The sequence below is a fragment of the Patagioenas fasciata genome, chromosome 16 (assembly GCF_037038585.1).
Source record: "Patagioenas fasciata isolate bPatFas1 chromosome 16, bPatFas1.hap1, whole genome shotgun sequence".
Taxonomy (NCBI): Eukaryota; Metazoa; Chordata; class Aves; order Columbiformes; family Columbidae; genus Patagioenas; species Patagioenas fasciata.
The window spans coordinates 12,682,574-12,710,536 of record NC_092535.1 but is presented as its reverse complement, the minus strand read 5'-3'; the positions used below and the strand labels follow the sequence as shown (position 1 = coordinate 12,710,536).

General features: G+C 39.8%; 2 protein-coding genes across 5 annotated transcripts; one reads left to right on the top strand and one right to left on the bottom strand.

Moving 5' to 3' along the window:
- Positions 1–1,954: 1,954 nt before the first annotated feature.
- Positions 1,955–27,056, bottom strand: RTF2 (replication termination factor 2). Of its 2 annotated transcripts, none has more exons than XM_065849889.2 (9): positions 26,912–27,056; positions 25,738–25,832; positions 25,553–25,646; positions 25,218–25,357; positions 24,509–24,587; positions 7,576–7,689; positions 6,315–6,369; positions 5,760–5,843; positions 1,955–4,490 (listed from the first exon to the last, which is right to left on the bottom strand). In XM_065849889.2, exons 1-9 carry the CDS (start codon positions 26,978–26,980, stop codon positions 4,306–4,308), a joined length of 915 nt encoding a protein of 304 aa, XP_065705961.2. In that variant the 5' UTR covers positions 26,981–27,056; the 3' UTR covers positions 1,955–4,305. The 2 variants fall into 2 exon arrangements, with proteins under 2 accessions (XP_065705961.2, XP_065705962.2); XM_065849890.2 differs by having other exon boundaries at positions 1,955–4,487; positions 26,912–27,055.
- LOC136108436 (beta-1,3-galactosyl-O-glycosyl-glycoprotein beta-1,6-N-acetylglucosaminyltransferase 7-like) lies at positions 11,522–18,579 on the top strand. 3 transcript variants are annotated; one of them, XM_065850218.2, is made up of 5 exons: positions 11,522–11,943; positions 14,333–14,460; positions 15,631–16,658; positions 17,133–17,228; positions 17,988–18,579. In XM_065850218.2, the coding sequence occupies exons 3-5, from the start codon at positions 15,683–15,685 to the stop codon at positions 18,212–18,214; spliced, it is 1,299 nt and encodes a 432-aa protein (XP_065706290.2). In that variant the 5' UTR covers positions 11,522–11,943; positions 14,333–14,460; positions 15,631–15,682; the 3' UTR covers positions 18,215–18,579. The 3 variants fall into 3 exon arrangements, with proteins under 3 accessions (XP_065706290.2, XP_071671838.1, XP_065706291.2); XM_071815737.1 differs by having other exon boundaries at positions 14,333–14,469; XM_065850219.2 differs by lacking the exon at positions 14,333–14,460.
- Positions 27,057–27,963: the final 907 nt, after the last annotated feature.

Here is a 27,963-nt window from a genome sequence, read left to right as displayed (position 1 = left end):
ATTGTAATGTATAAACAGCCCTTTTATTTTTAAATGCAACTAAGAAACTATTTGGCAGAGTCACCGTAGTTCTGAATCTCGAGCAGAATACACCAACTGCAACTGGCGTCTGGGCTGCAAAGTGAGCAAGACAGGGCACTTAGAGACAATTGTGTTCGTTCACTTTAGCTAAGAATAGGACATTAATAAGAAATATTTTCATCTAACAAGCGTCATGTTTTAAAGAGAACTCTATGCTTTTTTTGGTCAATTTGCCAGGCACGTGGTGATCTCATGGCAGGGAGGTTGGAGACTGAAGCAGAGAGGTATCGAAATTCCAATAAAACCTCCCAATCATCTTAGCAAACTGCGTGTATTTTCCCACTGTACACCTCTCAAACTATTCCCATTAGAGAGAAGATAGTTCTATGATTACTTAAAAAAAAGTAGTTGAGGGAAATAATATTTAAAATACCCCGACAGGATGAACTGTGTCCCTTCAAGCTTTACTAGTCACTAAACATCAACAGCGATGTCACTAATTCCAGTCTTTCCAGAACAGATCCCACCCGTTTCTCCACTTCAACTCTGCTTCCCCGATGGCTCTTGGGGGTGCTGCTGCATCTCTGAAGGATTTTAGTCTTTCTGGAGATTCAGGGCTGCTACACCCTTATCAGCAACATCATAATAGAATGTTTAATTTCAACTAAGATTCACAGAGATATAAAAGCCTTGAAGACATACTGTTCTTAGAGGTTTTGTGGAAGAAGATGGCTGGAGAGACAAGACCTCCGAGAGCGACGTCCTTGCAGAGGGATGGGTGCGCAGGAACCAGGAAAGCGCAATCCACCCCAAAACCACCTTTGTGAGCTCCAGGATGCTCAGTGTGCAAGGTTCAAGGTGCGGAAGGTTCACTGGGAAGACAAAATCCCGTTTTCTGCAGCTCCAGTTCTCTTTGCAGGTCAGCAGGTGGCACAGGCCGGCACACGTTGAGTCAGCAGCTGCCCCACAGCGTCACGGATCACGGGGGACAAGGCAGTTCACAGGACGGCCTGTGACACCGCGTGAAACTCCACATCTGATTTCGGGGGACCAGGGAATTTAGCTAAACACTGATACCAGGCTGATCTCTGCCAAGTCTGAACGTGCAAACAGCCTCAGGTTTTCAGTTAGAGGCATCGACACGGCAAGGACAGAATGCTCCGCAAGCGTGCAGGCAGGCAGACAGCTCGGCCTGGAAATCAGGAGACACAACTCTCCAGTCCCTTTCCACTTGTGATGTGGAACCTGCGGCCCAGATACGCACAAAAAGACGCTGCTATTATCCAACTGACACTAACTGGGTCCTTTTTAGGCTCTTCAGAAGAGAGGCCAGGGCTTGAACAGCATGGAAACAGAACTAACTGCTGCGTGAACTCCCCAGAACGGAGACACATGGATACAAGACTAACGCAGCATCTCAAAAAAATGCAGCTTCCAGATTGTAAGACTCTCACAGTCTTCAACTTTCACCAACATTCAAATTCACCTATGTTAAAAGAAAATTAAATTGCCCTCCCCCACAAAAAGCAAACCACAACAAAGCAAACATCCTCCAGCAAACGATTCGCTTGAATGTATTAAAACTTGCCAAGTCAACGTTCCAGTCCCAACTGCCTAACCCAGCCTGCCAACAACACAAGTGGCCGCTTTCTTGCTCCTCTATTTTACATTAACAAAAGTCAATTGTGGCGATGAATTGCATCACATGCCAACAATATATCACATTCCTTCACAGCTGTTTTTTGTAAAGGGAAGGAAAAGACCTCATCAGTCACTGACAACATTTCTATAAACCATAAACATTTCAAGAATCCTCTCCACAGAGGCAGGATGGTAAACTACCACACAAAATCCTAACAAAGTGCCATAGCACAAACTATCAATTCCAGAAAATAAACCCAAGTGTATACGAATAAACAGTACATTAACCAAATCACGGTAATCACAAACTTATTTTAATAAATGAGCAGGTTAAACTGAAAAAATAAGTCACTATTATGCCCCAATGAGCAAGAAAGCTTGTTACCAAGTCAGCAGGCTGGACTTGGCCCAACATATTATCAAGAAAAAGGAAGAAAAACTGAGTATTATGTTTTCTTATATTCTTTAGCAAAGTAATAGCTAAATCAAAAGCATTAATTCCCCTTAGGATTTATAACTGATTTAAAGAGAAGAACAGTGCACTCCTATAAACGCTAATAGGGCTTTAACATCTATTGTCAAAAGAGAATTAGACCGCAAATAAAGCGCCTACTATAGTCTATCTTTTAGTGCAGTAATTTCATTATCTGTAACTAACAAATAATAAAGGTTAACAATGAAAAGAACACAGAACAGGGAGAACAAAGGTGACTACTAGACGTGCATACAAGATGGGGCTGAGCGCTTCCTGGAAGCTCAAGTAAACCTCAAACTGTTTGATGTGCTGTGCATACGCATTCGCATCTGTGGAAAACAAAAATGCTTACCACTATATAAATGCCACAACAAGCCAATTTTTAATTATACCTATCAAAATAGCAATAAAATCCTAGTAGTTTCATTCAACATGTTTGAAACACGGAGACCACCTACGCAAATATAAACACAGCATTTGAATCTCCAGTTAACTATTGGCAATTATAAACGGGGACACTTTTAAAAATAAATTATGAGGATAATTAATCATTTTCACACACAAAAGTAACAATGTAACATCATGCAGCGGTTTTAAAAGCCTCCTACTTTCTGCATTTCTATTCTGGTTAGTTTGTGCCAGGATTATAAAAGTCTATTTTAATTTTAAAAGATGAAGAAAGGAAGGTGAAAAGCTTCCATCTCTCCCTCTAGTTATTTCATGTAGGTATTATTGCATTCAAATATTCAGCCACTAAATTCTTGCTATGGAACATTAACATTTTAAAAGGATTCCTGTGCTTGGAAAAAAGCTAATAATAAAAGGGCCAAAGGAAAGCCCATAAAAGGTTATTCTGTTCTAATGCTGACAAATTAAGCACATGTGTAACTATTCAATTGAAGTGTTATGGCCATAAGACAAAAGCAAGTTCTATCTAAATCAACATCATGGGGATAAAACTGAGTGACATACTATGCTTAGCATCTTTCTGTAACAAGCAATTAACAGTCAAACAGTTGTTTGCTGTTAAGAATTTTATGTCAGAAAATAAAACAATGTGTACTAGAGATGTTGTGAAAGCAGCACATTTCAGCAGCCTGAGAAGCGAAAGAGAAACGTCCTCAGCAGCTCATTCCAGCCCTGGGGGTTCCCTCCATCCGCCACCAGGGCTTTGACTCGCCTGACGCTGCTGCCCCGTCGTTTCTCCCCAGAAAGACAGCGCAGATCCGCCTCCTCCTCTTCTGTCACCACCCGGCTTTCTCTCACCCCGTGTAAACGCTTCTATGTTCGTGGTAAGCTGCTGAATTCAAAACGGCAAATTGCTCCTCAGAGATGTACACAGAATCTTATTGTTTCAGCAGAAAAGGAAACTCATACTTAGCTCCCACTGTATTCTGATCCTCTGACAAAAGAAAGCAAGCTCAGACCTGATACTTCTAACTTTAAGACCCACACAAAGAAACCCCCCCAAAACCTTCTGGGGAAAAAAAATAGCCTATTACAGGCTCGTCTTTATAGATGATGACTTACAAGTGAATACCCTGTTATTAGAAACAGGTTACAACAATAAGTACAATAAGAATGTTGTACAGATGTTTTCAAGATTATGCTTTCATATATTCCATTAAAAGGTAGATTACTTGAAAACACCTGTAGAATCTTTAAGAAACAAATTAGTTCTACTGAGGGCCCAGTTAGCTGGTACAAATGACAAGTGTTATTGCTCTTTTGACTGTCAGAAAGTTCCAAAAGGTTCGAATTTCTGTACTAATACGTTGAACGCTATAATTACAGTTGTGGCGCGGCTCAGCAGAAGAGGACAGGAGGCAGATCCTGCTGCCCTCACTCCTACTACTGAGGACACCAACTCATGTGATGAAGAATGACAGCATCCAACCGGGAGGAGGAAAGAAACATTTTTGTGCAAATAATCCATCATTTTAGAAAGAGGTTTGTTGATACAATGTGGCTTCTAACACTCTATTTCTTATTTAACAGAAGTTGCAACTAACAGGTTCATTAGCGATTCACAAGTTTATAAACAACTTGCAAATGGAATAATAACAGATAATACCAGATTACAAGAAAAGTTCTGTATCAGAGTTGTACAGAGAAAGCCTTGGGGAAGGAAAGCAGTAATGAATGTTAGGATGGGGCTGATCATTGTTTCAGAAGCAGTACGCTGTGTGAGTAACCCAATTGGAACACTCTTCCTTCGAACGTTTTGCGGAGCTGTGTGATGTAAAAATAGACTTGTACGCTTCAGATTTCTCCTCGCTGTCCGCAATAGATCTCTTGGTGGCAGAAGCAGCCTTATTGACTTTTCCTGGCACAGATGAATTTCCATTATCTGCTGGAGAAAAAGGAGTAGAGTGAAGCGTGCAATAACAGCTTACAATTGATAAAAATATTTAAATAAGGATGGATAAAAGCATTTAAAAATAACATGTACAGCAATTAAGTGTATTTTTTCACGGCTATCGCAAATATATCCCATAATTGCACTTGAACAGCAAACATACTGCTAACAGCAAACACGTCCCTAGCTTTTAGAATTTATGCTCAAAATGAATTTAGAAATCTTGGAGAGAGAAGAATTCTTTCCTATTTGTGTAAAGCCTTGCACTGTAATTCAGCATTGACAACATTTATTCCTTTGAGTGAAAACTGGCTCTGAACGCCAGTCTCAAGAAAGAAACATGAAAGTATTCCACCACCCCGAAGTATTGTTTGGAAATTAGCTATCAAATGACAAAAGCTAAACTTGTGACATACTGTCCCTGGGGAATCTATCTCCTCCCTTTATTCTTTGCAAAGTCATTTATGACCAATAACAATAGTCTGCACCATTTTCTATTTGGGTAGGAAAGTGCCCATCCCTCTGTTTCCAACCCTCGCTTCTCTTTCTGAACAACTATTTAATCTTCTCCAAAGACGAAGCATGTGCCAAGTCTCTGGTGTAAAGAAATGAGTGCACAGAAGTCTGCAGAAACTCTATATATTTAGTTTAACTTGGGCACAATGGCATGTAAAGAGCTTGTAGGGACCATGTCTGCAAAAGCACTTAATTGATTTCTGCATGGAGTCATAAGAATTGTATGTAAATCAGCATAGATCAGATCCTTTTTATATTTGGAGAATGCTGCTTTTAATGCCACTAATAGTTGCCTGGAAAGAATTACCAAAGGCTGGATTTGACAGAATGAATATGTATGCTGCAAGTCCAGAAACCTCAGGGTGCCGTGTTCACAAATTAACTCCTGTGCTACTGGCATTCCTCAGTCCATGGATTTCTTTTCTTTATTTTCCTTCTCCCCTCTTATTCTGTTGCTGGTTGATATAAAAGCTGCTAGGAACATAAATCAAGGACCTGACATTTCAAAGGCATTTTTTTCCTTTACACTCTTGGAAAAGAAAAATACAGCAAACATTATATTAGAATTACTAGGTTCCTAAACATCCAAGAGCAATTATAATCATCTGGAATGAAATATCTTTAAAAGTCTGTTCTTTATAAATGCAGGCAGTAGGCAGGAGGCAAGGCATTTCTGATGGAAATTCTCCCCGCTTCTCACACAGTTTATCAACAGTTCATCATTTAACTATTCCCAGATTCACCAACCTGAACTTTTGGTGAAGATAATCTGCCTCTTTTCCCCAGAACTGGATTTGATACAATCCTTTCCGCTCTTCGCCTTTGATGGACCTGGACAATCCGTGAAAGAAAAATGAAATCATGAATCTGCTTCACGCCTCACAGAATCACAGAATGGACTGGGTTGGAAAAGACCTCAGAGGTCATCCAGTCCAACCCTTGGTCCAACTCCAGTCCATTCACCAGATTATGGCACTAAGTGCCATGTCCAATCTCAGTTTAAAAACCTCCAGGGCCGGTGAGTCCAGCACCTCCCTGGGCAGCCATTCCAATGCTGACCACTCTCTCTGCACAGAATTGCTTTCTAATCTCCAGCCTCAGTTTCCCCTGGCAGAGTTGAAGCCCATGCCCCCTTGTCCTATTGCTGACTGCCTGGGAGAAGAGCCCAATCCCCACCTGGCTAGAACTGCACTTTAGGTCGTTCTAGAGAGTGCTGAGCTCACATCTAAGCCTTCTCTTCCGCAGACTAAACAACCCAGACTAAACCTCAGAAGGTCCCATGTCTCGTAGCTGTGACGTTACCTGCAGTGCAGTCCTGCTGAGAAGCTGATTCGGTTGCCTTACATTTTTTCGACTTCTGAAACAACACAAGCAGAAACCTGGTCATGGACTGAAAGGACACACAATTCCCAACTTGTATTTGATAGACACACAATCCCTTTTAGCACATTTTTATGTCTTACGCCATGGAACTCTTCTTTCCACAATACTGCTCCACACTTTTGGTATTATTTCTATATGGAAAAATAATAACCTTGGGAATCTTGAAGCTACCTTAAAGAAAATTGTGCAGGCCAGAACTAAACTGTCTGGATATGGTATTTTGGTTTGTAGACTTTGCGGGGGTTAGTGCGTGTTATCATTAAAATAATCTGACAACTCCGAACGCACGTAGCAGGACAGCAAATTACACAACGTTACAGAGGACACAGTTAACTGTAATCAATATAGATATTTTTCAATTAAAACTTCAGCATAATCCTGCATCTCATATCCATTTAGTCCCTCCTGGGCAGCTTTCAATAACCGGGCCCTTTGTCGCAGGATTGCTTGGGAAGAAAAGATGCAAATAGTTCATCTAAATTTTTAAAAGCATCTGTGGAACAGATTTTCCAAGTTAACTTATGTTTGTCCAGATTAAAAAAACACCAAAAAACCCAAACAACAGCAACAAGAATCCCATTACAGGCTTTGATTATATAAATTCCAAGCTGAAAAAGAAAGATGTATTAAAACAGTTGTTGGCATTACTATCACAAAAGCTGACTCTGTATACACTCAGAACGCTGTAGATATTTCCAGAAAGCTACACAAACTCAAAGAAAATAAATATATTGAAATGTGTTATAAAAATTAAGAGAATCCATGCTGCCACACGATTAACGCTTCAGGAATAAAGCTGCCATAGCAGATGCTGCTGCAAAGCTCAGCCAGGAGGTGGTGGCAGAGGGTCACTGGTCCCAAACCCTCCAGTGTCCATGCAAAAAACCCTCTAACCTGAGGGACAGCTGCCACATTGTCCTTTTTCCCCATAGCACTGAATTCTGTGATTTTCAGAGCAGCAAGCACTGCCTGCCGGTCAAAGGACAGTTTCAGTACATCTCCCTCAATATGCTGTTGGCAAAATAAGCATGCAAGCTCATTACTTGTAAGTAGCAGCAAAGTACAACACAGCTTATTGAGTAAATCCAGCTGCATGAAGATCAGCAGACAAAGGTACGCAATCTAAGAGCACTTTGCAGTACAGACAAGAATTCTTTCGATTTTGTTTTAAAAATATTACCTTTTCTAATTTACTTTTAAGCCTTCTATCCTCCATCCTTTTCTTCAATACTTCCACATCTTCTTTATTACCATTAAGGACAATCACATCCTCCTCTTGAAAGGGAACACCACACTTCGAGGAAAAAAAAAAGACAAAACTAGCATTTATTTCAAGACCTTTATGCTGGTGAACCTTTGTTGGAATGAATTCTGTATTTAAGCTCTCCAATCCTTCCCCTTGCCATCGCACCTTTTCCAATAGTTCTTTCTCTTTTAATACAGTCTAATAGATCTTTTCACTTAAAATGTCGAAGTTGATTTTACCACAGAACAAAATAATAGCAACTGACAGCATCACTCTTCACAAAAAGGAGAATAAATACCCCTCTTACTAGTGAATGGTGGACTTTTGATAACCACATTTAAAAGCAGCTCGCGTACCCATCTGCATGGCAAATTCAAAAAGAATTTCAGAAACATGAAAGTACTTTGTTTTTCTTCAAAGCCCTATTCCAGGAAATAGGCCTAAGAAAATTACATCTTTATTTCACTATCAGCCCTTTATAAACAACACTTTCAGCTATTTTTTTCTTTAAAGAAAAGGTCCCATTGTGTGTTTTCTGCTCATGGGTTCCTTGTTTCACTAACATCAAAGGCACAGTGACCAGATTAAACAAAGATGTCCTAACTAGAATCTACTCCATTTTCTGAATCCCATAGCTAAAAATTAAAACACTGAAGTACTTTCTGTTATTTTTTTGGTTATGAATACATTTTATTAAGGTCTAAGCACCATGCCATTCTGCCATTTATTTTTAAATCACTACGAGGATTAAACAGTGTCATAAAAGCAGCACTATTCATTAACCCAGCCTTGCCATCTCATTGTCCTTCATCTGATTTATTAAATGCTACCAAGTTTCAAATTACATTTATAAATTAAACTGGATAATACATGTAATGTGCTTCATGTAATTCCACATTTGGTTTCTGGTTGAAGACACAGATGTTGCACCACACACATTTCCAATCATTTGGCGAAGCCAAGCACATTGCCTATGTTTTCTTTCCAAAGATCCCAATCCTTATTAATTTTGTATTTATTTCGTTAAATCCAGAAGCTTTCTGTTAATATGCAAGATTAGTTTATAATCCTGCCTCTGTCATTACTCTTCTGTTTACTAAGCAAAGGTTGTGAGAGGTTATGTGTGTATTTGCAGTAGGAATTAAACAAACGAAAGGACATATGGCCAGGACTTTGACTGGTCTGCTCAAGTGATGAACAGTTTAAAAATGAACGTGGACACAAGTGGGTAGAGAGATGATGAAGGAGAAGCAATGGTTATAAAGACACATATTAAGTAAGTCAGGCAGAATAGTAAGTCACACACAAATGGGTGAGTAGCCCAAATTTTTCCATTGCTACTCAATGAGTTAATGTTCGAAATACCAGTGAGAAGTTCATTTCTAGCAGGGTGTTTTCTGAATACAGTGTGAGGGACCAGCACCTTCTGTGATTCAGTGATTTAAAAAGTCATTTCTGCAATATTTTTCTTTCTTTGTTAAGCATACAAAAAGAAGTGGACATTTCCTCCAAGTAACAGTTTATATCAGAGGACTTGAATTTCAATAAATGTTGCCCTTGGAAAAAGCAAGCAAATCTGGAAGACACAGGTGGAACTGTTCTAAAATGAAAAGTATTTATAAGAAACAGGGAAATGAGGACGGTGTCCACTTTCCATTCACTGAAACAGGTCATTTTTTTGCATGACAACAGCCAGATTACATTACAGAAACCATGCCCTTCCAAATATCCTTTAAGCACAGCAAGTTACAGGCACAGAACCAACTCCACCTTCCCAGGTTCTATGACCTCCAGTAGGTCCAATGTGTTGTTGCATCATACCCGTCCAAACATTTTTTATTGTCAGTATGGTTGGATGCCAAAGTGTTATTCTGATTTCTCAAAAAGCTCACTATCTCTTCATGCAGAAAAAAAAGGAATGATTTTTATCTCAACATCTTGAAATGCTGAGATGAAAGGCGGAAAGAAAGTTCCATTTTGCAAATTCAGAAAGATTCTTCCTTCAGATTAAAGGTCTTCTGGGGCAGATGTTTATTTTACAATATGACAGGGTCTCCTTTGCCGTACCTTGCTTATATTGGGACATTAAATACATACAAAGGTACTTGCTGTAGTTCCTTGATGGTTTTGCAGGACTTTGAACAGAAGACACTCCCAAATCACACTGAACCTGAAAACTGTTCTGAAAGGGACACAAGCGTTACAACAGGAGCTTGTAGGTCTGAATGCGAGAGCCGGTCTGGGATTGCAGAAAGTGGGCTGTTCACTGAAGGACATGCCGGACAAGCAGCACCAATTGTGTCTAAAAGCACGTTCAAAACTGATAGATATATTTAGATATCTAAATGGCTTAACATGCTTTCATCAAGGGTGCGGATATGATCAACAAGTCATCAAAGTCTCACCCTACATATCCTATGTGTATATACATACATATACACGCATACAAATACAACTTAATAAAAAACAAACCCCCCTGACCCAAAGACATAAAATTATAAGAACAAAGGTATTATGAGGTGTAAAAGACATATTAGCTTAGGCATAAATTTAGTCTTTTAAACTTAAAATATCAAAATTACTCTTTCAAGTAACAGAGACCTTCTAAATTTCAAGTCATTTTAATATGGTAACATAGTTTCTTATCTTTCTTACAGAATAAAATACAATTGGTTATTTTAGTAATAATGAAATCTTAGTTTAAGATGATTTCCTGAACTCTCAAATTCACAGCTTTTTAAGTTTCAGCTACATAAAACAACGTTGTACCTTATTTCTTGTTGTAAACTATTTTGGACAGTGATTTTTGGTTTTTGTACAGCATCTAAGGTATAGTTCCATCCATGGCTATTCCAATCTTATTACAACACAAACAAACAACAAGCAAATACGTTTTCATATCTCAATGTTTAGAACAACGTTACAATTTAATGTCTTACGAGTCTGAAACCTCTTTCCCAAATTATAAACAGTAAATTCACTCCTGCAGTCCTGAATATGACTATTACTAGGAAGTGCATAAAGACATGAACACTTTTCCAAACAGTTCCCACCGGATTACAGAACCTGTCCGACTACAGTCCGACCGCCCCTCTGCACGGGGCTGTTTCCAAAGAGGATGGAACAAACATCCTGTTGGAACAAGGAACACATTGCTGTTCATTTCCCAGCCACACAGGCTCACGTATTAATGATTGTTGCCTCTTGGAACAGTTAACTAAAAACGTGTTTTAGAAGAGATATTCTTCCAGAGATGTAGTCGTTTGAAGTTCAGTAGCGTAAGATTTAATGAACGCAATTTTTGATGTTACCACTTTACTCAGATATATGATGAGGCAAAGAATAAATGGTAACTTGGGAAGAGTGGAAAGTCTCCTACATACTATAATAATTCACAGAATGTGAACTGTCACTCAGAAGGTGCAGCCCCTTCTAGAAAAACACCATCCGAGCAGAAGCCTTTATTTACAGAGCTTCCCCTCGAGTCAATGATAATTTTGTATCTGCAGCCATGCCTTCATTTACTTTGAGGTTTTCTCTGTTTATTTCTGACCAACACACTATTTTTACCTGAATGTGTCCCAAATACACCAGCTTTCTTACTCATTTCTAGAACCCTAAAGCTTCCTAATTCCAGCAAATATAAGCTGTTAACTTTTCACTTACTAAAACCCCCCCAAGAACCTTTATAAAAAGTAGTAACGCAACAAACACCGAGTTTTGGAAGGAGATATTTCATTTACCTTTTAAGCTCCCAGCTACCAGAAATGACCAGAAGCAATTCTTTGCTATACTTAATTGCTGCAAACTGGAAAGTTTCAGCAGGCAAACAGTTAAGAACAGGGGGAGGAGGAGGAGAGGGCTGTTTCCTTTCCAGTTCTCATCATCCAGCACACTCCCTTAGCAGTGCAGAGGTTAAAGTCTCCGAGGTAAAGCGACACTATTTATAATTATCAGCAACACGCTCTACGCATGTGAAAGTTTGATTTCAGTCCTCTAAAGGTCGCCTCAGAAGAGCGGCAACAGAAATTTGGAGAAGCTCAAGTTTTCTCTCATTATTGTGAAGCAGAGGGCATTTCTGAAGCTCAACAGTGTTACTGCAGAATAAATATGCGAAGCATTGCGGGAAGCCAGATGAAGCCATAAATGAAAACAGTCACGTTAATGTTTAACCCCTTTCACTTACGCAAGGTCTCTACACAAGCGGCAGGATGGAGAACGCCGGCTGAATTCTGCTGAAGGACAATGGGACTCGCAATTTATTTTAATTATGCTGCCGTCTCCTGGCTAATTGTGTACAAGGTAAGACTGAATACATTAGATTGTAAGACTTCAGGTTGTTGCTTTTCCTTTATCAAAACAGAACTTGTTTTAATTTTTGTAAAGCGAGAAATATTTTCACTTCAGAAAGACCATTTCACTTAAAAATACTCGAATCTGAAATAAGGGTAATCTTATTTTTCCTTACTTTGTCATAGACGTACAAGAGGGCGGGGGTCACTGCTACTGGTGGTGTTTCTACCATTAAAATCACAACACTTACAAATACTTATCCTGCTCTGTTGCAAGCAACTTAATGTTTTACAGCCCTACAAGTTAATGGTTTTAAGAGCTTTCATAGTATTTGCTTTAACATCTTATGAGGTCAAATACACTGCTGAAGAAAAAAAAAAAAGAAAGAAACAGGAGATCAGAAAAAAATAGCAAAGATGAACAGGTAAACATCTACAAATCTGTACCATCAGTAAATATCAATGCAATATTTTTAAGTAAGAATGACCGAAAATTTCTAAGGCAGTATTAACTGGGTTTGAGGAAGGATTTTTCTCCTTTACTTGATGCCTGTCACCTCACAGCAGCAGACTCAGCACACTGCCCAGGCTTAAGGAAAAAGCAAAGCAAGTCAAAAGCACTGATTTTAACATTAAGTTTATAAGCAAGTGAATACTCAGTCCTCTAAAAAAATCTCTACGGTAATGGCTGCACAAACACCTTTCAGACGAAAAAATTTGTGAATAAGGTTCTTTTAACTGTTTCATTAGAAGATTAAGTGTTCCTGTCATTTGCTATGCTGAATTATGAAGTCATACAAACCAAATTTTATTTAAACATTAACATTAGGCAAATAGAGTGCAGACAAAACAGAACATTTGGATGTGCAATGATGCAGTCCGAAAACCTCTGGTAGGAAGAAACAGTGAATTGTATAATGATTTGTTACCACGAAATGAAATGAACAGCAAAGTATTCATAGTTAATGGGGTCTTGATGCACTGAGGTATCTCACAGGCGTATTTTCAAGCATAAACATAATTCCGCTTCTCCCGAGAGTTCACCTTTTTAATTGAGATGGAGCAGCTTAGGCTTACAACAATCTCCTGTTAAGTAATACCCGAAAAGCAGCCACAAAGGTGCTTGAACGCCCCTACAAACAGGCTGAAAAGAATGTCAAACACTGCTCTCGGCACTTCTAAAAATTATGCCAACTTCATCCTCCAGATTTAGACAACCTATCCATACCGCAGAAAAGGGTGAGTTTCAGAGGCACATTCTGATCACAATAAATATCTTGCATAATAAAACTAGAACTCAAGATAGGCAATGACTGGGCTGTGGTTGGGCAGTAGATTTTCTCGACACTAGGATATCTTGTGCTTCGAGGGCAGGAGGAAACATGGTTGCACAGCCCTTGACAGCAGACAACAGCATAGGGGCCGAAGGATTCTTCTAAGGGACAAAGTTCATACACAGTGGGACTAACAGCTGCAATTCTAGCTCTGAATCTGGTAAAACTATCAGAAAGCCAATGCTTACATGCTATAATACACCCTGCGGCTGAAAGCTGTCAAGTTCTGTTCTCGTAGGCATTTAGTCACTCCCCGGAAACACGTTATCACTGGAGAAGCAATTCTTTGGGTGTTTGTGTACTTTCATGCTGCCATAAAATATATAGCTTCTAGATCCTATGCAGTTCAATAGGAAAAATCCATAGTAAACACTTAATAACCTGAAAGATCCCTAGAAGCTATTATTTGAAGGATAATAAAAATTTAAGTGTATGAAACAAACAGTTTATAGCTTGGTTCCCTATGGAACAAGACGTATTTAATGAAAAAAAGAGAAAAGCACGCTTGTTTTGTTACAGATGTTCTAGATTCTAAGCAGGTATAAAGTTCCAAATACTCCTGTAACTGCCCAGTGTCTTCAGTGTTACTCTTATGCCCAGAATGAACCTTCCCTGTGATGCGCCACAGAGACCACATCACATTCACTAATTCAGAGCATCCTCAGTGCTGCTCCTGTAATTATTCACTCAGAATAGAACAGTTTTTCTGACTTCAGGTCCAGAAAAATAATTAGTGCTTCCCTACCTAACACTCCCTGTCTAACTTCTGCTGGTGGGTACGTAATGGCCCTTCTGCAAACCTGAGTCAGCTGGCAGCAGAATTTCATGTTTACTGTAAAATCCTGGCTCCCACCTGGCACTGCTTTTCCTTTTCTCCTCCTTTCCGCCCCATATTGAAAGGCTGATGTGGATTTGATTTGCTCAAGCTTTTCATTCAAATGGATGAGAGCCTCACATCACGCTTGTTTATGCAGTCAATGTGTCCCTTAGGGGTTCTGAAGAAAAAAACAGTCTTCTGGGACCTGATTTTGTGATGTTTTTCTTTGGCCTGTGCATCCCGTGCAGACCGGAAAGTGCTGCTGATGGGACGTGGACGCAAAATGCGTGACCCCTCCACCTAACATCCAACTACTCTTTCTGGAATGCTCAGTGGAAAAGAGGCATTCTTCCAGCATGGAGTCCAGTGCATACCAGTAAGGACAGTAAGATAAATACATTCTTTCCCAACGGTCTAATAAGATTTTTAAATTGTGGTATTGTAGAGTGTCCACTCCCTTGGTTCAAATTCTGCATTTTTAATGCTTTTTAAATTCTATGCCTCATTTCTACTTTAACTACAATGCTGTCTTTATTTTCAAGCCTCTAGGACAGATGTATACTGACTTTTCAGTTTGGAAGTCTTTTTCACTTCTTTCGAATGAAAATATAGACCTTTCTCACCACAACTCCCATGAAGAAATTACCTTTATACAAATATGCTTGTTATCTGTTCCTTTGTAAAAACATTGTGATGTTGACAGGTGTAAACCATGAAATATTTACAGATGAAATACGTATTTTGGTAAAATATTAATTAAATAAGAGAAAGTTAAGTCTCTTTAAAAAAAATTAAAATATTTCTAAATTTAACTATTAAGCTTAATGGTAGCAGATGGAGCCTTCCCCGAACCCTGGAATTTTCTCTAGGAAGTTCTATACCTAATACTTCAAGGATAAAGACTTCATGTAGTTGCTCTGGGATTCAGCACTGCTCCACTCTCATTCTTCTGACTTTTCAACACGACATACTTAAAAAAAAAATAACAATGGAAAAACTTGTATGCCAATGCTCATGTAAATTAGACTGTTGGTTCTGAATGCTAATACTGGTAGTAGTGTACTTATCTCAGGATACGCACATAGGCTCAAAATAAGAATTGAGTGTTGTCGCTTGCTGTTTTCCAAAGCACTAATGCAAAGATGTCAGAGGAAAAAAAACCCACAAAACCTCTCAGAGAGTTACAAACATTTGCTGACTTTATAAGGATAAAAAAAAGTGTATTTTGTGGATTATGTTTTTGCCTCTTCCTTTTGTTTATTTAATACATTTTCTGCTGATTTAATTGACTGAATTCTGGTCCTCCAGCAGAACTTAAGGTTCTGCAGGCCCTAAGGAAACAGCAGCAGCTCTGAGCAGGCGGCGCTCACACACCCGCCCTGCACCAAAGGCACATCCTGACCAAGCCCGGCCCTGCAGCACCAGCATCACACACCTCCTCCTCCTACCTGGAAAAAGAGTCATCTCAGCATTCATAAATGTATCACTAACATGTTATCTATTAGAACAAAAAGGTTTTCTCTCTCTCTCTCACTTTGCCTTTCAGATAATCTGAACACTTAAACTATGATGAGAAGACGACGCCTGGAAAATAAAAGATGAACCCACTCGATGCAACAAAATCAGGATTTTTAATGTGCATCGCTGTCTGCGTGTTCATCTACACTTTTATCTACCTAAAGGATACGCTTTCTGCAGAGCCGAATCAACAAAAATTTAACGTGAATATAGCAGAATGTGGCTTTTACCCGGATGAACTTTGTTCAGCTCTTTTTGTGGGTAAAACCGCTGCTTTTAAAATTGGAAACTTTTGTCAGAATACCCACCAACCTCAACCACTCGACTGCATTCGGAATTCGTGCAACTGCTCCACGGTATTGAAGACTCTGCATTTTATCACAAGACCGCTGTCAGATGAAGAAGGGAATTTCTCATTGGCATACATTATCACAATTCACAAGGAGCTGGAAATGTTTGTAAAGCTACTAAGAGCTATTTATATGCCTCAGAATATTTACTGCATACATATTGATGAAAAGTCACCAAAAGATTATAAAGCTGCTGTACAAAATATTGTGAATTGCTTCGAAAATATTTTTATTTCCTCAAAAAGAGAAAGTGTTGTGTATGCAGGATTTTCAAGATTACAAGCTGATATTAACTGCATGAGAGATCTCGTTCATTCCAAAATTCAGTGGAACTATGTTATTAATCTATGTGGTCAAGATTATCCCATTAAAACAAACAAAGACATTATACAATACATCAAAAGCAAATGGAATGGTAAAAATATGACTCCTGGGGTGGTCCAACCACTTCACATGAAACACAGGACACAGGTTAGTTACAGAGAATATGTACATTCTGGAATGTCATACGTGTATCCAACCAAGAATATAAAAGCTAAACCTCCTTATAATTTGACGATATATTTTGGTACTGCCTATTACATACTCACTAAAGAATTTGTAGAGTTTACATTGACTGATGCGCGTGCAAAAGGTTTGCTTGAATGGTCAAGAGACACGTACAGTCCGGATGAACACTACTGGGTCACGCTGAACCGTTTAACTGGTAAGACATACGTTATTTCTACTATGAATAACCCCTGGACCACCAGCACCGTAAAGCCTCTGGCACAGAGAGCCAGTGAGCTCCAATTCAGAGTTTAATGCCACCACTTCACTGAATTGCAGTGCATAAATATGGTCATGTCTTCAGCCTGGATGCTGCCCTTGCAAAAAGTCACATCCCCTGATGGCTGAGAAGCAAAGCTGGATTCCAGGAAAGTACTACTTATGGTGCACACCATTAGCTACAAGGCTAGAATAATGTTGATTAAAAAGTAAGGGTTTTTTGCTATGTAAAAGCTCACGCTCTCAAGGAATCAAAAAAAAAGCAATAAAACCGAGAAAGATGTTGATTCTTATGATGTAAATATCCGTAAATACATACTTAACATGGCTACATTTAAAAATATCTTCAGCAGTCAAAAAACTCCCTGTAATAAGTAAAACCAAATTTCATCAGAACCTTCTGTTTTTAAAGATGCTCCAGGAGCTACACCCAATGCAGACTGGGAAGGAAACATCCGAGCCATTAAATGGAAAGACCAAGAAGGAACCGTACACAAAGGCTGCAAAGGTAACGTGGATTTTGATCACGAACTCAAATTTGATTCACTGACTAACATTCATTGTGAGTTAGTTACATGTTATGCTTTCAGCTAGCTATTAAGTGTGCCACAGTGGCTATATTTTATCATCGTATCTTAGTTTGAAAGTATAAAATAAAACAGCTGTCTACTAAATTACTCCACTGAATCCAATCTAAATAGCTTCTGACATATTATTGCAAAGATGGTCACAGTATCCATATACTGACAACCACTCTTTGAATCTCCAATTACCAATGCATTAACGTGACGATCAGTTTTTGGTGAAGACTACGGGGCTTACCTGACAAGTATGTTTGTCAGATACTTACATGAACATTGGGTTAAATCTCTTCCATTTGAACAATAATAAGAAAAGGAAAATAGTGCTGACCACATGGAAGGCATGCAAACAAGAAATTAAAATATATAACTGTATAAACTCAGCACAGAGAAAACACTGCACGATTAAACGCGTACCCAAATAGCGGCAGGAGATCAGAACTTCACCATGTCCAACTACAGAACACGATGAAGCAGCTGGAGGTAACACTTATCCATCTGCGTAAAACGCAAAACCATACCCTTGCCTTTATGTTTCAAATATAGCATTACCCTCTAGATATACTTCAATGATGCTTTATGTGAAAAGTATTTTTTGTTAGCAACACTATGAAGTGAAACTATTTTTTAAAATCATTCTGTTCAGTTTTCTGCTGCTTTCAGATACCTTCAATTTGCCTTTGCAGGTCATTACATCAGAGACATTTGTGTCTACGGACTAGGGGATTTGCAGTGGATTATCGAGTCACCTCATCTGTTTGCCAACAAATTTGAGCCTGCAACGTATCCCCTTGTCATGGACTGTCTGGAGAGACGCTACCGGCTGAAAGTGCTGCACCAGGCACAAGTCCCCATTGAAGATCACTGGCGTCTTCAGGAAGAAAACTACTTCAACATGAAACTGAATATTTGAGCTTAACTAACATTGAAACAAGGGTTCAAAAATACTGACAGAAACCATTAACGTTTTTAGCCAGACTTCACTCTGTGCATTAGGAGGGTAAGTACGACACTGTACTGCCAGTGAAATAAACAGGTTTTATTTATTCTGGTAACGTAAAGAGCGACAACTGCTAATGGGTTGATTCTCAAAGAAAATGACATGTCTATATCTATAACTAACTGAAGAAAAGTGGGAGGTTCATAATCCTTCAAGCGACTTATTTAACTGGAAAAAAATAAATATTCCTCAAAAAAAAGGACTACCTGGTATGAAAATAATAAATAAAATGGAAGCAATGACTGAACAAAGCTAAAATATGAAGAGCACAACTTAAAGTCATGTTTACTGTGTGTCTTATGAAATAGATTATTTTGATCAATGAAGTTCATGCTAAAAATTTCAGAGCTTGTAGATGAGCAAGCGACAACCAATTTCAGACACAGTCCATTTCACTTTTTTTTCCTCCCCATGTCCAGCCGCATCTCTAATTTCATTGCGTAGCATGGCAACATCGCTCGTGCTACTCAGGCTTTGCTCTTAATGAAAAGGACACGTGTGCCAGTAACAGTAGCGGGGTCCTGCAATGCACGTTTACCTTTAAGACCTTGTTTTCTGAGTCTCTGCAGTTTATGGCAAGGAGACACAGGAAATTTGAGGCCAGGGGACAAAGAAAAACTGCCTGAAAAGCAAATCTTTCAATCCTGGTGTACCTGGGTGAGGGAAATAAAACTTCCCTGAACCTGGCAACAGTCTGCAGCAATTGGAAAGAACAGTAGGCAGCAACCAGGCCGAGCATCCTGCTCCCAAAGGCTCTGCTGAGCACACACAGCACTCGCTGCTCTGCAGTAAGGAAGGAGCTTCCAACACACACCACAGGCAAAACCAGGGAACAGTGATAAAACAAAAGCACAAGGATCCAGCCTTTTCCAGGGAAGAGTTGCTCCTTCCTCTTCAGGAGCCTTAAATTAATCACTTTTGCAACCTAAAAGATGGGGGAACATGAGGAAGCATGAGAATGTACGTCGTGGTCTTTCGCATGATATGACAACTCTTCCATGAGATTAAACCTCTGCATCCCATCTCCAAAAGTCTTTAGTTGGGTCCTACTGCTGGGAAGAGACCAGGAGAAATCTGAATTGCGACAAGTCATTCCAAACCGTTCATCCCCTTCTACAAGTATCTTGGCAAGAATGCAGATTAAAGTTTCATTCCAGTAAATCCAAATAAAATCCCAACTATTTTGCTTTAACTCTGATGGGAACTAATAAAATACATCCTGTTACTTACCAACTCAATCAGAAACTACAGATTAGAAATAAATGTCTAGGATCAATTTAGATATAAGCTTCACTATGCAGCCAGAATATCACTCAGTTTTTACAGGAAAACTGGCTTGTACATTAAGTGTTTTTTCCCACAAAATCACATGAATCAACAAATGACCCAACAATAGAACATAAAAGTTTCTTATTACAAACTTATTCCCAGGTTCCTGGAACTGTGCTGCTCATTTTCCCACACCAGTTTCTTGGAAACATAATTTTCTTTCAAATGAACTTTAACCTAAAGACAGACCATCTGGTCCCTATTTATTTACAGAAACTTCCAAACTCAACCCGAAGGCCTGTACTCAGTTGCATTTATAATCCAAGACTTGTGGCTAAATATTGCTGGAGATGCTTTTCTTATGGAGAGAAATAGAGGAAAAAACAAGCCATGCAGCGTGTTCACTCTGAGCTTGTTGAGAGTCCCTTTGAAAACCATTACTGAAGCTAATGGGTCTCCAGCATGTATTAATCATAGCTATATTAATAATTAATTTATCTCCAAACCAAACCAAATCCATTGCAGGGCACTGCTAGCATTCACCCACCCCATGTTGTCTTTTAAAACATGAATGGAATGTTCCTTGTTACCATCATTGCAGCAAATCTAGTTTCTGGCTTGCCCCTTTTGTCACCATTACCCAGAACAATGCTCGTGTCTCACTTCTGAATTGAATTAAAAGGATAAATTCAATAGCAAGGCACCATGGGCTTGTTTTGGAATAACTGAACAAGTCAAACCGAGGAAAAAGAAATCTGCACAAAACCTCCTCTTAAAATATAATTTAGGTAAAACTTTACCCATGTCAGTTCAGGAAAAGCAATGGAGTGTGATCCTCCTTCTGTAAAGGATTTTGTATTTTAAACAAAGTTTTACATACATAAACCCCCAGGAAAATCATAATTAAACCACCCCATTCTCAGTCATTAAGAAATGATATTCTACTCAATATTCTGGGTGATCATAACCACATTATGCTCTTGAAAGATGCTTTACCTCTAACAACAGTAAAAAATGTAAGTAACGAAACAGCAAAAGCTGAGCATTTAAACACATATAAAAAGCGTTCATTAAGTTCGGTAGGCGTTATCATACTATAAGATCACAACTCTTAGATCTCAGCAACCAGCATTTACTAAACTTGGTTACTGTTGACCTAAGAGCATATCGTGTCAACGTGACCTTGCTGGAGGAAACACTATGCCCTATAGCGCACTGCACACGCACTAACCGCGTCTGAGAGACGTACGTGCAATTTCTGTTTCCAAAGCCTGAGGCACATGTTCAATAGCTCTATATCCAAGTTAAACATTTGATGAAGTGTTTTATATGGTACAGACTTTAATAGTTAGGGTACTATTCCAAGTGTGTATTAGAGTCTGTTAACTCTGAAAACTATTCCAAAATAAATTTTGAAGTGATATAAGAAATTACACTTTAAAATGTAATCTTGTCTTTAACTTCCAGAGAGACTACAGGAACTCTGAGAAGGATTTCTACCACAGATCCACTAACCTCTATCCTGTCCCCAAACCAGTATTCTATTACACCAATAGTAACTTCTTAGACAGGAGAGTCAACATAAAAAATTGGTAACGGTGCCTTTTTCAACCCCAAAAGTGAGGTTAAATAGATGCTATACAATGCTAAGTAATTTCTTTATCCCATTATTTCTAAAAGCATATTTTTTCTCAAATAGCAGACTTCCAAACAAGCAGGCACAGAAGATTGCCCATGCAAGGATCAGGAAACCAGTTGGAACAGAAGCTCCAAATAATTTGATCACTTTGGGCCCCGCCACAATCTACAGACTACGATAGATTAGTACTGACTTACAGTCCTCAAGATCCCATTGAATACAACAAGAGTGAGTTGAAACAGTTTTGCTTTTCTTTTCATTTTAGTAGTCTGTCAGAGAATTAACACAATAGGTGAGAACATCCTATTCAGAACCCTTTTCAACCCTTTTCAGTCTAAATAGTTAGAAGCTTCGAAATCTGTCCCTAGCACTTCATCTAACAAGCTTGCTCTCCAACATAAACCACCCCTAAAAAGTTCTCATCGCTCTTCCAAAAAATCTTCAGCACCAATCCAATCCAATCCAATCTTGTTAACAATTCTAGTAAAAGCACATAAATGTGTTAGTTCTTCATATAAAGTTTATATTGAGGCAAAATATGTTGTTTGGAAAGGGAACTCTGATAGAAAGATCACTTGATCCTCCGCTGTAGACTCCATAAAGCCTTTCAAATCTAGTGCTACAGTAAATACTGTCAAGATAAACGAAAGAACGACAAATTCTTCATCTTGGGGTTTTCCATTTCCTCAAGACAAAATCTGCATCTGCATTCAGTGTTTTCCTAACAATTATTTTGTGAGCTGCATATCACTGGGTAAACAGATTGCTCTATGTCTTGTATGAGCTGCCTCAGAAAAAACTGAGAAGAAAACTGAGCAATGAGACAAGAGTCTGTGGGACTTCCCACCAAGCGGTACGCACTCTCAGGAGCCAAGGCACAAGGTCTGGAAAAGAAACAATCCTCTGCTCTGAACGCAGGAAAGTCATTTCCTACAGTTTCGTGAAGCACAACATTTTGTGATATGCACCTTGTAGCACATAAATACACATTCAGTCTCTACTTTAAAGTATATGAGCATAAAGGGGAGGACTGCAGAACTGTTGTTTGGGCTGCTGGAAATCTGTATTCTCTGGTGAATATTTTCACTGTGTCATTACAGCATCTATTTGATAAAGTCCTTCGGGAAATTGTTGCTGTTTACAATTTAGCAGACTGTCAAGACTGCTCTGTAGGCTCACAGGTGACATTAATACACAAGAATAGCTTGTTTTGAAAGAGCTTTCTTGAATTTCACAGTAGTGAGGTAAAGAACTGCCATACAGCTCCTAGACTGATGTATGTCCAGTTTACATCCACGTATCCAAAAATCTCACCCCGAGATGAAGCGAAAACACAGATTCTGCTGGCTGAGGCACCGAATACACACCGTAAACAAGCAAGTACAGGATTATCTTTCTTCAACTACTCTCATCATGTCACTCTCTTAAGTCACATAACAATCCCTCCGCACACACAGATGTGTCAGGGACACACAGGGATCAGTACCTGGGCACATATCGGCAGACAGAAGGGGGGGTAATAATAAAAAAAATATGCTGTGACCCACGTGGATCCCATAGGTCGGATTTCGGTTCAAAAAATGTATTGTAATTCTTAAAATACACCAATTAGCACCAGTAGAAACATTCATATGGCAACCCACAACCTTCAAACATTCTGTACTTCAAAAAGTTTTGTTGTTTTGAAAGAGCACGTATCAGAAGAGGATTCTATTTATCAATAAAGACTTTGTAATCCTAGCACATGCACTATGCACAACACTTCATTTTTTTCTTCTTCATTAGTTCTAGTTCATTTTACTATAGGCTCCATTGGTGCACAAAGATAGAAAGTGCTGGGGGAATGCTGCTAATTAGTGCTTTGGATATAAACAAGCTGTTAGCTACCAGAACACAGGGCAAACAGGTCCCCATGATCCAATTTAGAGAAGTTCTGGTCACCTTCTTGATTCAGAACGAGAACATCATTAGTATATATCCAAAAATCCACCAAATCACTCTTTGACACTAATCAAAGGAAATGTGAACTAACACATTCTCCCAGCTGGTTACCATTGTCTTTGTGCACCAAAAGCCAATAAGGAAAAGATGACACACCAGATTATATTATATCCACTTCACTAGTTCTAAAAGCAGCCTTCTGAATGCTGTGAAGAATTCACGTGCATGTGAAAACAGTTGTGTGCAAATATGAGGCTACACTAAATACCGATTATTAAAGATTCCAGAAAACATGGGATTCATTTAGTTTTTATAAGATTATCAAACTGGCCAAACCACAGACAAAACACCTAATTCTTGCATTTACTGATCAAGTTACATCCATCTATCAACAAAAAGACAACAAACAAACAAAAAAACTCATTAAAAATAAATTAGTATCTGCCAACAGCAAAGCAAACCCATCAAGACCAAACTGGCATTCCACAGAACAAAACTAACAGAGAATGCAGCAATATGAGGCTAAACCTAATGGTATTCCACATCACTGGCAACAATTTACCGAGAAAGGTTTTCCTTTACAGGTCTTGTTTAATACAAATATACTGAGTGATTTACCCAATATGAGAGCGTTTGCTGAAAAATAACTCTGCCTAAACACAGCAACTATCACCATAAATCTCACTGATAATAAAAATAGTGACAGGAAAAAAAGAGAGTATTTGCAACTTTTATCATTGCCCCTAGCTACGAAAGAACCTACATAATGAGATCAACTCAGCACTGTAAAATAAAGTGCAGTCAGTATTTTCTACAGTAATTAATGTAATTACTGAAAATTCTATGAAGAGTTGCCCTCCCCCCCTCACAAAGACAACAGTAAATGTCCTTCAAAAACACAGGGATCAAAACATAACCTGAAAATGTAATCAGTTTAAATACATAGAGTGGACACTGACAAACATAAACCACATGCATTCAGGGAAAACAAACAAACAAAAACCAAAATACCCAATACCCCTAAGCAAAAACAATTGCCCTTTGTTAAGCTGAAATTATAACCAAACATTTTAAAAAAATAAACTTCTAAATTAGTTACTGCAAAATCAAACTGAGAACAAAAATATTCATTTTTATCACCCCTTAAACTCACATTTCAATCAAAAAAAGCCATTCAGAACATTATAGAACTTTTACAAGTTCTATTTCAATTTGTGTATTCAGATTAAAAAATAGATTTTACAGCAGTAGATGTGAATGCAATTGTATATATACACACACACGTATGTACGTATGTCTGATCTATGTGTGGAGGTCATACGTGACCCCACTGCTACTAAAGCTGAAGAAAAACTCACCTTGTGACAAACTTCCGATTTAATTTCTTTGAGAGCACGTTCAGAGAACACACAGCCACAGTTTCTCAAGAAGCAAAACCTTCAAAGAAAAGAAGACAAGGTGTACAATTGTTTCTAAGAAACCCTGTGTCTAAAAGATATATGTGCAGTGCTGATTTAACACTGAAACAACACTGCAATGTGTGAGCAGGACACAGCCAACCTTCTCTTTACAAACCCTTGCAGCTCATCTTAGTATCAGCACCTGTAAGTAGCTACGTATTTATTTGGACAATGAAATGAGTAAAATGAAAAATATTTGGTATATTAAACCACAACATGTTTTGTTATTTCATTCTTGGTATAATTCAGCAAACGTTTATGACAATCTCTCAAGGCAATCGTAGCAAAACAGATGCTCTTGAGATGTTTTTGTACATCTGCTATAGGGTGACACATTTCTCTGGAATTATCACCACAGGCTGTTTTACTAAGAAGTTACATTATTTGAATGGTTCCACTTTGCAGCAAGTTTCTTTGCCTCACTGACTCTGACCCAAAGCTGCCACAAGCTGCTCCCACCAGGGTCTGCGCTCTCTCCTCTCCACATGGAAGATTTTTTCAGGGAGTACATGAGCTGAAACATTATCAATTCAAACACTTTTACCTGCTCTATATTCAGGTTAGCATAGTACGCACTTCTAAAAACTGAATCCAGAAACCTACTGACCTGTGTCTTCCATTCATTTCCAATCCCACCACAGGGCATATGAAGCGTGCAGACTGGATATCATCGTATTTGTCACCTTTTATACTCTCTTTATCACCACTCCAAGCTGGATTATCTGCAAGGTTTAATTCTGTTACATTCTGCAAAATAAAAATACAAACCTTAAGCTATTTACAAACGATTTTTGAGCTATGATAACATTTCTTAAGATTTTTTTCATTGTGGTTTATTAATTTTAGCACTTTTTGTATATAGTGAGAACACGAGCAAATTGAGGTTTTGTAGCATGTTTTAACTTTTCTGGCATCCTTTAACATCAGACACAGCCTGTTTACCTTAATGCTCTTGATGTGTGACGCAGCTTCCATAGGAGTTTTATCAGCTGACTTGTCCAACAAAAATTCAATGACGGCATCTTTATTATACAACCTGTAACATAAAATTTTTAGTAGCCATATTTGATTGTCATAACTTAAACTAGTACTCTTTAATATAGCGATCTATATGGAAACATCCATACCTGCCCAGCTCACAGGCTACAATTGGCCGACACAACTTCTCTTGGCTCAGAGCGCAGTAGTACCATCTTGCCACCAACTCAGCATTTTTGTCAACCTGAAGAAAAAAAATACTCGTGATTTTAAAACAGCTTTTATACTTGCAAACTACTTAAAGACAAAATCAAGTAGTACTTGAAGCACTAACTGCATCCCCAGTTATCTTACCAAATCTGCTTTCTGCATTCAAAGTTATTCTGTAAAGTAACTTCAGCAAAATCTTTTAGCAAAATTCATGACCAGCTTTGAGGGTCTACCTCTATCTATTGAACATGTTTCTGCATCCTAGGACTTGGGACTTATCTTCCTAACTCTAATTCAGTTTTCTTATTTTTTTGTCACTTCCACCTGTCCCCTTCCCTCTTTACTGTTCTTTGCCCTTCACGTGTTCTCCACTACCCTCTTCTCTCCACTTGTGCATCTCATTCCTGTTTTGCTCAACCAGCAGTTCTATTTCCTGAAAAGAACAAGATAACAAGAAAAACAAATCTGGGGATGTTGGGATGCTATGTGAAGCTACAGCATAAAACATGAATTTTATGATACATTAGGCCATAAAAGAAAGGCTGATGTTCACAGCTACTCTGACAGTCAGGTGTGGGTAGAAAATGGATTTTATTTACTTTTGTTACATCAGCAAGTATAATTTGCCTAAGCTTCCTGCCACTTCTTGGGAGATTTTTCCTTGTCTTTATCCACACACCCACACAGGTGATGCCACTGTATACTGATTCACCTAAAACATCCTAACAGGTGAGCCCAAGCGACATTCAGAACGCAAGCAGATAGAATGGCCGCATTTGACATCACCAACAGTCCGGCCACACTATTAAACAATGGACCAAAAGCGTTACCAGCAGCCACTGTTGCCCTAAGTGAAGGAGGCCCCTAAACCCCAGACATTCACTAGAATGACCAGCGCCCAAAAAGCTCTCCAGAAGACGCTGTATCTGCCAACGCCACAGCCACAGCGGTGCCCGGAGCGCCAGGCCCGGCTGGCAGCGCTGCGGGACGGGCGCGACGGGCAGGCCGGGCCAGGTCTCCGCGGGGCCTCCCCGCCGGGCAGGGCCCAGGCCCGCAGAGCCGCTCCCACAGCCCCGGCCGCGCTCCCCGCCCCCTCAAGCCGTCCCGTCCGACCTTCTCGACTTTGCGGGGCCCCTTGACCAGCTCGTGCCGCTTGGGAATAGTGCCGCCATCGCACCCCATCTTGTCCCCGCAGCCCTGCACTTCCGCTCCGCTTCCTCCCCCCCCCAACACACTTCCGGGAGAGGGAACTTCCGGCGTCATTTGAAAGCGTCATCGCCGTTTCCATAGCAACCCCTGGAGGCGGCGCTACAACTGCACCCGCGGGAGGGGCGGGGCGTCCCAGCGCGCGCAGCAGGGGCCGCAGCGCCCCCACCCGCACAGTCACAGAATGACAGAATGACAGGATGTCAGGGGTTGGAAGGGACCTGGAAAGCTCCTCCAGTGCAATCCCCCCATGGAGCAGGAACACCCAGCTGAGGTTCCACAGGAAGGTGTCCAGGCGGGTTTGAATGTCTGCAGAGAAGGAGACTCCACAACCTCCCTGGGCAGCCTGGGCCAGGCTCTGGCACCCTCACCAGGAAGAAGTTTCTTCTCATATTTGTGGAACCTCCTGTGTTCCAGTTTGAACCCATTGCCCCTTGTCCTACCATTGGCTGTCACCGAGAAGAGCCTGGCTCCATTCTCATGGCACTCACCCTTTCCATATTGATCCCCATGAATGAGTCCCCCCTCAGTCTCCTCTTCTCCAGCTCCAGAGCCCCAGCTCCCTCAGCCTTTCCTCACACGGGAGATGCTCCACTCCCTTCAGCATCTTTGTTGCCCTGCGCTGGACTCTCTCCAGCAGTTCCCTGTCCTTCTGGAGCTGAGGGGCCACAACTGGACACAATATTCCAGGTGTGGTCTCCCCAGGGCAGAGCAGAGGGGCAGGAGAACCTCTCTGACCTACTGACCACCCCCTTCTAACCCACCCCAGGTACCATTGGCCTTCCTGGCCACAAGGGCCCAGTGCTGGCTCATGGTCACCCTGCTGTCCCCAGGACCCCCAGGTCCCTTTCCCCTACGCTGCTCTCTAATAGGTCATTCCCCAACTTACACTGGAACCTGGGGTTGTTCCTGCCCAGATGCAAGACTCTGCACTGGCCTATGTGTCCCCTCCTCCCCTC

What these genes read in the sequence shown, in the direction of transcription:
- LOC136108436 (XM_065850219.2), top strand. Translation starts at nt 15,683, where the DNA reads ATGAACCCACTCGATGCAACAAAATCAGGATTTTTAATGTGCATCGCT. An exon ending in CACGCTGAACCGTTTAACTG is followed by an intron (nt 16,659 to 17,132) that starts GTAAGACATACG and finishes CTGTTTTTAAAG; the next exon opens with ATGCTCCAGGAGCTACACCC. An exon ending in CGTACACAAAGGCTGCAAAG is followed by an intron (nt 17,229 to 17,987) that starts GTAACGTGGATT and finishes TTGCCTTTGCAG; the next exon opens with GTCATTACATCAGAGACATT.
- RTF2 (XM_065849889.2), bottom strand. Translation starts at nt 26,980, where the DNA reads ATGGGGTGCGATGGCGGCACTATTCCCAAGCGGCACGAGCTGGTCAAG. An exon ending in GTAGCCTGTGAGCTGGGCAG is followed by an intron (nt 25,647 to 25,737) that starts GTATGGATGTTT and finishes TTTATGTTACAG; the next exon opens with GTTGTATAATAAAGATGCCG. An exon ending in GAAATGAATGGAAGACACAG is followed by an intron (nt 24,588 to 25,217) that starts GTCAGTAGGTTT and finishes TTTTCTTTGAAG; the next exon opens with GTTTTGCTTCTTGAGAAACT.